At 41.1% G+C, this 9495-nt stretch overlaps 1 protein-coding gene across 1 annotated transcript in view; it reads left to right on the forward strand.

Annotated features, from left to right (window-relative positions):
- LOC134349918 (matrix metalloproteinase-21-like) overlaps positions 1–9194 on the forward strand; it is a 35667-nt gene extending 26473 nt beyond the window's left edge. Inside the window, exons 5-7 of the mRNA XM_063054875.1 lie at positions 3016–3291; positions 7424–7596; positions 8886–9194. Coding sequence (XP_062910945.1) covers positions 3016–3291; positions 7424–7596; positions 8886–9194 — 758 coding nt within the window. The remainder of the gene's footprint in view (positions 1–3015; positions 3292–7423; positions 7597–8885) is intronic.
- The last annotated feature ends 301 nt before the right edge of the window (positions 9195–9495 follow it).

A 9495-nucleotide genomic window follows, 5' to 3' on the forward strand; every position in this document is an offset into this window, starting at 1 on the left:
TGAGGAGAAGACACATATTTCCAGAGGCAAGTTTATTTATAAAAATAGCAAGATATACAAAATATTTACAGGGGTAAGCACAACTCAAAATTCTGTTTTAGGTTCCAAATCTCAGATATCAAATGAAAACCGAATTCCATTTTAGTTAGAATCAGTGAGTTTCATTAGAATAACCAGTATTACTCCAATTTCTCTAACTAATTAGATCTAGTACCCTTTTTAAAGGTTTACAGACTGACCTTTCCTTTTTACTTATCCTTAGTTAGTCAGAAAACTAATTGAATTTCTATTCTTAAGTAGTATAGTTAACCTTAGTTTCGGTTCATGTCAGCGTGTCTACAAATTCAAACTCAACACCTCCAAAATTATATACCATATATACAGCGTAACTCCCTTTACGACAATTTACGACTTAATCTCCAACTCTTAAACAAAATAAATCTCATTCAGTCACTTATCAAAGTTCTTGTAAAATAATCAGTTCTTCCAAAAAATCAAATTCAGATCCTTCAAATGAGAACTAAACTTATTTATCCAACCATATTAAATACTCTATGTCTTGAAACATTTCATTCCCTTGATGATTCTTCAATCTTGGGTGGTTCGCCATCTTGTTTCTTGGCCTTTTGGAGGAAATAGTGAGTCATCCATGGAAAGTCCATTCACAAAACTTACACAAAAAAAATCTGACCTGTGTACAGCAAGACTATAATCCGTAAGTTCTTACTGTATACGCATTTTATTTTCTATTTCAAAATAACTCAATTTCACATTGTCATTTCGAAACATTTCTCAGTTACAAAACTACTGAACGTATTTCACACACAAATGGTACACTCAGAACAGTAAAAGTGTTTTAACTCACCAATCCCTTGGTGTGATTTAACAGAACTAATTCCTGGTTGTATGGTAGAGATCACTTTGCCGATATCATCTCGCTACAGCTGGCGCTCATTATAGATGTAGCTTCAATAAATCTTTTATTTATATTATCTCCCTCCAGGGGTTTCACCCTGAGGATTTCCAATAAGTTAGGTAGAGATACTAACTTCTAATTCCACTTCTAACAGTTTTTTTATCTTTAGTTGGTTTCTATAGTTTGCTGTGTTTCTGTCGCTCATCCACGCTTCATCAACCATGTCTTGTTCTGACATAGATTTCTTTTTTTAAGTTCTCTTGTTTTAAGAAAATTTGGGAAACCTCATTTTCATCCCTTCACAGGTGGAGCTTTCCAACTTTATATCCTTGGGTTTAATTAACCTGGGTTACAAAGTGTATGGTCATGCACTTAGGCAGAAGGAATAAAGGCATGGAGCGGTTTTGAAATGGGGAGAAAATTAAAAAATCAGAGGTGCAAAGGCCTTGGGAGTCCTTGTACAGGATTCCCTAAAGGTTAACTTGTAGGTTGAGTTGGTGTGAGGGAGGCAAATGCAATGTGAGCATTAATTTCAAGAAGTCTAGAATACAAAAGCAAGGCTAGGATGCTGAGTCTTTGTCAGACACTGGTGAGGTCTCACTTGGAGTATTGTGAATAGGTTTGGGCCCCTTCTCAAGGAAAGGATATGCGGGCACTGGAGAAGGTCCAGAGGAGGTTTACAAGAATGATCCCAGGAATGAAAGAGTTAACATATGAGGAATGTTTGATGGCTCTGAGACTGTACTCCCTGTAGTTTAGAAAAATGAAGAGGTATCTCATTGAAATATATTAAACACTGTAAGGTCTAGATAGAGTGGATGTGGAGAAGATGTTTCCTAGATGGGGGGAGTCTAGGACCAAAGGGCACAGACTGAGAATTGAGGGACATCCATTTAGAACAGAGATGAGGTAAAATATTTTATCAGAGGGTGGTGAATCTGTGAAATTCATTGCCACAGGCAACTGTGCAGACCAAGTGATTTATTTAAGGCTGAGGTTGATAGGTTCTTGATTTATCAGTGTGTCAAAAGTTATGGGGAGATGGTAGGAAAGTGGGACTGAGAGGGATAATGAATCAGCCATGATGGAATGTTAGAGCAAGTTCAATGTGCCTAATTCTGCTCCTAGGGTGTGGTCTTATGGGCTTATGACATATTGTCAAATTTATAATCCAAGGGGTGTTAAGTAGAAATCCATCACAACATTTTTAGAAATTAAATTCAGTTGAAGGTAAAAGATGTCTTTTCCATACAATAAAACTGATCATAAAACAAGAGCGCTATTGAAAAAAGCACCTGGTTTATAAATGTCATGAGTTGTCCATAGCAAGTCTGGTCCATTTGTGATCAACACAATTCATTATGATAAAATCAATCAATGTTGGAAACACACAAGTCGCTATGCATCCATGGAGAGAGAAGCAAGAGCCTTTGTTACAGGCTGATGGACTTTAATTCAAGTCAGATAATTTCAGAAAACCAAATTTTAATCTGCATTAGTTCAAGAAGAAAGTCATCACTGCGGCTGAAATGGCTAGCACAAGTGGGCACAGTTTTAAGGTGCTTGGAAGCAGGGACAGTAGAGGTGTCAAGGTAAGGTTTTTACGCAGAGAGTAGTAAGTGCATAGAATAGGCTGCCGGCAACGGTGGTGGAGGTGGATTCGATAGGGTCTTTTAAGAGACTCCTGGATAGGTACATGGGGCTTAGAAAAATAGAGGGCTATGGGTAACCCTAGGTAATTTCTAAGATAAGGACATGTTCGGCACAGCTTTGTGGGCCGAAGGGCCTGTATTGTGCTGTAGGTTTTGTATGTTTCTATGTTTCTACTTTAAGGATACCAGGGATGAATAAACTTTGCAGATATCCCTTACAATGTTATAAAATAAACTGTCATTTCACAATCTCAGACCAGGACAGAATGTTGCAGTTTATACTGAGTAGTTTTGCTGGAATTGCACTTAAATTGCATCACATTGCTAGATCTGATACCCATGAACTCTGCCCCTCATCAGGTATTAGCATAAACCCCATTCAATGACAAGTAACTTATCCCGGCGATGTCAAAATTGGTAACGTGTGGTTCCTCCCTCAATTCTTAGGTGTTTGTGAAGGTGCTTTCAGTACAGTTTTTGACTGGATCTACCAGCGTAAGAATTCCGATGGCACTGTGACTTACCACTTCAACACGTACTTCTTCAGAAAGAGCTGGTACTGGCTGTATGAAAACAGAAGCAACAGAACTCGCTATGGAGATCCAATTCCCATCTCCATTGGATGGCGAAATCTTCCTGAATCAGATATAGATGCTTTTGTTCATATCTGGGCCTGGAGTAACAATTTTGAGGAGAAAAGAGATGTACAGTACTTCTTCAAAGGTAAAATATAAGGAAGTTTATTACAGGGTAAATTATAATTGCCCCAGTTGTCTCAAAGATAAATAAGATAGTACAATGGTGCAGCTGGTAAAGCCGCTGAGTCACAGCTCCAGTGACCTGGGTTCGATCCTGACCTCGGAAACCATCTGTGTGGAATTTACTCATTCTCCCTGTCACCATATTCTTTCCTGGGGGTGCTCTGGTTTTCTCTTTCATCTCAAAGGTATGTTGAGTGGTTAATTGGCTACAATGAGTTACCCTTAGTACAGGTAAATGTGAAGACAATTAAATGGGATTTGATGAGTATGTGAGAGATATGGAGAGATGGAAGTTGTATCCTAATGAGACGGAGAGTTAGACTGATGGGATTACTCTGATGGGAGCTAGCATTGATCTGATGCATTGATTACCCTCCTGTGTTACAAGTAAGTTTCCCAAGAGTGAAATTTGAGCTAGAAAGATTCAATGTTCAATTTTACACTGCACTGAAAAAAAACATTTATCCCATCATTTCCATACCTGCTTCCAAGGGGACAATCTCATGAGTTCCATTCAAATAATTTTCCCTTTACATGTGTCCATCAGCTTCACAGTGATTCCCTCTGCTTTTAATATACATCAAGAAATAATTAAGCTACCAATCCAAACATTTTTGGAATATAAAAAGAGAGTGGAACAATCAGCGGAAATCAACACGGTCTTGGCGAACAGATGCAAACTCCACGCAAGCAGCTCATGAGGTCAGAAACAAATCCAGTTTATTTCTACATCAGTGAGGCTCCCCACCTTTCCACTTACCATAGAAGGTAAGATAGTGGCATGGCCTCGCTACTCCAGGATTTGACCCTGAGTTGCTGGTGCAAAGTGTGTATGGTTGAATTTTCAAGGTGGGGTGGAGCTCGCCGAATTCACAGAGAGCACTGGGTATTGAGGTATAACAAAGAGTTTCAGTTTCTGCATCTAATCAATGCTATAACTGGACTCCCTGAAGTGGACTCTAACCTAGATTACATGGTGAAATCCACAAACTTCTCCCTCCAGGCAAGAGCTCTACCACTGGGCTACATCCAGAACTGAAATCAAATTGAATTGCCCTTGCTGGGAGTTTGCAATTGCACTCAGCAGATGATGCAATGTCATCATCTTCTGTGACATTTTCCAAACTGGCTCTTTCACTATCACGCATTACAAAAAATTCACAGTAGATACTGGAAATATGAAGTAAGTTTGCTGGAAACACTTCACAAGCTAGAGAGTATCTGTTACTTTTCTTTTCTACTCAACTAATTTAATATTCCCTTTCCCAGTTCTGATGAAGACTATCTGACATGAAATATTAATTGTCACGTTCCACAGGTACTGCCTGTCCCGCTGAGTGTTTCCAGTATTTTCTGTTTCAAACCTTTCCCAAAGTTCCTGTTAGTGTGTCCAGAATCAGAATCAGGTTTAATATTCTTGGCTTATGTCATGACATTTGTTTATTTTGTGGCAGCAGTACAATGCAATACATATTAATGTTTTAAAAAACCTATAAATAACAATATATATATCAATTTAATTAAATAAGTAGTGTAAAACGAGAACATGTAGCAGTGAGGTAGCATTCGTGGGTTCACTGTCCATTCAGAAGTCTGGTAGTGAAGGGGAAGAAGCTGTTCCTAAAACATTGAGTGTGTGTTTCAGGCTCCTGTACCTCCTCCTTGATGGTAGCAATAAGAAGAGGGCATGTCCTGGGTGATAGGGGTCCTGAATGATGAATGCAGTCTTTTTGAAGCAGTACGTTTTGAAGGTTTCCTTGATGCTGAGTAGCTAGTGCCCATGATGGAGCTGATTAAGTTTACAACTTCCTGCAGCTTTTTCGATCCTGTGCAGTGACCCCTCCATACTGGATGGTAATGCAACCAGTTAGAATGCTCTCCAGAGTAAATCTGCGAGTATCATTGGTGACGAACCAAATCTCCTCAAACCCCTAATGAATAATAGCTGCCAAATTACATCAATATGTTGGACTCAGGATAAATCTTCTGAGATGTTGACACCCAGAAACTTGAAACTGCCCTCCCTTTCCAGTTCTGATTCTTCAATGAGGACTGGTGTGTGTTCCCTCAGCTTCCACAATCAATTCCTTGGTCTTATGACGTTGAGTGCAAGGTTGTTGTTTCAATGCCACTCAATCAGCTCATCTATCTCGCTCCTGTACACCTCCTTGTCACCATCTCAAACTCTACCAACAATAGTTGTGTCATTGGCAAATTTATAGAAGGTGTTTGAGCTGTGCCTATCCACACAGTCATTGGTACAGAGAGAGTAGATCAGTGGTCTAAGTACATAGACTTGAGGGGCAGATGTTACTTTCGATCTGCACAGATTGTGGTCTCCCAGTGAGAAAGTCAAGGATTTAGTTGCAGGGTGAGGTACAGAGGCCTAGGTTTTGGAGCTTGTTAATTAGAACTGTATGATTGTGTTGAACACTAAGTTGTAACCAATGAACTGCAGCTTGATGTAGGTATTACTATTGTCCAGGTGATCCAAGGCCAGTGAGATGGTAGACCTATTTTGGTGATTGGCAAATTGTAGTGCGTTCAGGTCCCTAAATAGGCAAGAGTTGATTCTAGCCACAACTATCCTCTCAAAGCATTTAATCACAGTAAATGTGAATACCATTGGGTGATAATCAGTGTGGCAGGCTCACCCTGCCCTGCATGGGCACTGGTATGATTGACACCCTTTTGAATCAGTTGGGAACATCCAACTACAGCAGCAAGAAATTGAAGATGTCCTTGAACACTCCTGCCAGTTGGTTGGCACAGGTTCTCAGAGCCCTGCCAGGTACAGCATTAGGGCTTGATGATTTGTGAGGGTTTACACTCTTGAAAGATATTCTGATATCTGCATCTGAAGGTCATTAAGTACTGCAGGGATTTGCACAAGTTTAATTTTATTCTCCCTTCCAAAGAATGTATAGAGGGCATTGAGCTCATCTGGGAATAAAGCATAATGGCCATTCATTATGCTAAGTTTCTCTTTGTAGGAAGTAATGGCCTGCAAACCCTACAAGAGCTGACATGCATTCAATTCCAACTCGAGCCTCAATCAGAATTGTTTTTTTGCTCTTTAAATAGCCTTCTGTAAGTTCTACCTGAACTTTTTGTATAGCTCTGAATCACCAGTCTTGAATGCCACAGATCTAGCCCTCAATAGGCTATGAATCTATTGGTTCATCCAAGGCTTTTGGTTTGGGTATGTCCAATATGTTCTTAAAGACACACACTCATCCAAGTAGATCTGGATGGTCCACCATAATTTATGATGACAGGTTACATAAATGGTTTTATTTCCTTGTGAATGGCTGTCTGAGGTGATCTCAAAGGCTCTTACAAAAGATCCTGTGCTTTATTGGGTAAGGAAGTTGCAAGAATGAGGGCACGTAACCTGAAAATCAAGTTGAAACCCTGTAAAAGCAGAACTGGGAGCATCTATTCACAGGGAGTATTGGAAATCCAGAGTGGATTCCCCCCCCCTCCCGCCAACCAATAGGTGAGAGTCAACAAGATTCTCCAAGACAAAAATTGCAAATCATTGGTGAGTTATAATGTTAATGGACGTGGACCAAATACAAGAAAATGGAGCTGAAACATAAGTAAGTCATGATTTGACTGAACAACAGAATAAGCTGAAGAAATTAACGGAGCCTCCATATGTCTGAACAATTTTTGATCTCACCCTCTTCACTGGAATGGGCAAAATTGCTAAGGGACAGCTAGTGTGGCTGGTAGAACCACTACATCACAGCTCCAGTGGCCTGGTTCGATCTTGAATTCAGATCCCCTCTGTATGGTATTTTCACATTCTCCGGTGATTGTTTGGGTTTCCCTTGGTTCTTCAGTTTCCTGCAATATCCTAAATGTTCCCTAGTGTGTAGGTGAGTGGTAGAATCTGGGGGGCTTGATAGGGTACACAGAAGATTTTAAAAAAGGGTGATGAGGGTAAATGGGTCAGAATCAGTAAGCCAAACGGCCTGCTTCTGTGTTGCATGACTTTGTGCATGATCCTTCACCAGTGCAACTGGGTGATGAGGACTCTCGAAGTACTTGAGCATCAGACATCTTTAACTCCTCCATTTCGTTTATAGGGACACAGTACTGGCACTACGACCCCATTAATGATATGGCTTTTACTCAAGACGCACATGGCAACACCTACCCCAAGCCCATCAGTGAAGGGTTCCCCGATGTCCCCAACCCAATAGACACAGCTTATTTCAACAGAAATGACAGGAGCATTTATTTCTTCAAAGGTGATGAGGTAAGTTGCCACATTTATGGCACCTACTGTATATATTACAATTCCTACATATCAATGTTCCCATTTACTTAAAAACTCAGCATGATATCAAGAATATAGTAAAGGATCCTCAGTAGCCATTGCACTAAGTGGTACTGAAACCCAAATTAGAGAGCTCTAAAGTACTCCTGGTCAGGTAGTGATGCAAACTCTTGGCTATTGTGTATTGCTCTGAGATTTTTGTCTTTTTCCCAAACTCACTGTTATTTCCCCTATCTTTCAGTATTAGGTGCCCTGGATAGATGGCCAGGTTTTCCCTTTCCCCATTCTCAGACTCTTACTGCCCAACTCTTAGATGCTCTATCCTATTTCCCAGCTTCCCCTTTCAGTTCTCAGCCACTACCTAATAGTTTATCCGTTCCCCTCTCTATTTATCTGCTCACAAGAAATAGTGACATGGGTCTTTTACATTCCAGCTGAGTAAGAACACAGGTAAATTTAAGGGTGCATGCTTCCTCAGTGAGACACAGAGATGTTAGCTGAGATCATTTGGCAGCACAGAAGGTGTGGTTGGTAGTGACGCTTCCTCACAGTACTGTTCGATCCTAACCTTGGGTTAATGAATGTGGACCAAAGGAGTGAAAGCAGAATTGAGGCACAAGTCAGCTGTTTAGGATGGTGGAGAATATTGGTAGCTTGGGTTGAGGCATTTGATGTTGCAGAATGGAGTTAAGAGATTTAATAGGGCCTCTGTATGTCCAAACTGTTCTTGCATTAACAAGGCATCTCTCTCCACACTGAGATGCCTGAAGTTGTTATGGGATAGAGCCTCAGAGCCCCAGTGACCCAGGTATGATCCTGACCGTATCTGCAGTTTGTGTGGAGCTTGCACGTTCTCCCTGTCACCGCATTGTTTGCCCTTGGTGCTCTGGGATCCCCGAACAGCCCAAAGGTTTGTGGATCGGAACGCTAAGTGGGTAAGTGGAGAGTTGATCAAATTGGATTGGTGAAGGTTAAGTGTAAATGGATGCTTGATGGTCGGTGTCTCCTCAGTGTGATGAAAGGCCTGCATGACTCTATTACTCCAGACAAACCATCTGTAAAGACTCACTATGCTTTTCTATAAATCTAGTTGCTCATCTCCATGGCATAGGTGCAATACTTTTGCTTCGGGTAATGTGTTCTCACCATCAATACCTCACCCCCTGCTGGAAATATGGAACTTAGGAATGAAGGGTTAATGGAAAGGAGGGGAAGCTCAAGTTCGGTGTAAAATTGTCTGTTTGATTCATGGTGCCCTTTCACTTCAGGTGACTGCCTTCAGCATCGATGTTAACCAGAAGGTGAATGGCTTTCCCAAAAAGATAGTGGACTTCTTTCCATCAACGGTGGCTGGAGACCACCCTGTGACCAACCTAGATGCAGCCTTTTATTCCTACACTCACCGTGCTCTCTTCCTCATAAAGGACCACTACTCCTGGAAGGTGGTGACTGAAGAGGAGCGTCAAGCCAACCCCGCACTGCTGGCCAGAGGCTTGCGTGGCCGCATCAGAGTGTCCGAGCAGTGGTTCGATATCTGCGATGTCCATTCGTCAATGCTCAGCCTGTCATCTGGTTAAACCCTTGGTGTCCCTGTACAGGTGGCTGGAGGGGTGAGGAATGAGGCACAGGGCACATGGGTGGGCAAATGAATGGATTGCACCTGCATTTTATGAATGAATTCCAGCATTAGCACTAGATCCCCCTTTTTAAATACATTTTAGTTAAACAGGCAGGTAAGAGTATTTTAACAAGGTACTGTTTCCTGTTCTTTTTTGAATTTAACGATGGGTGTCTGAAGCTTGAAAAGACCACCCGAAAAAGGGAAATGATGATGCTGAACATTGGTGGCACAGGTAGGACAATAGTATAATAGCGTAA

The sequence above is a fragment of the Mobula hypostoma genome, chromosome 7 (assembly GCF_963921235.1).
Source record: "Mobula hypostoma chromosome 7, sMobHyp1.1, whole genome shotgun sequence".
NCBI classification, from domain to species: Eukaryota; Metazoa; Chordata; class Chondrichthyes; order Myliobatiformes; family Myliobatidae; genus Mobula; species Mobula hypostoma.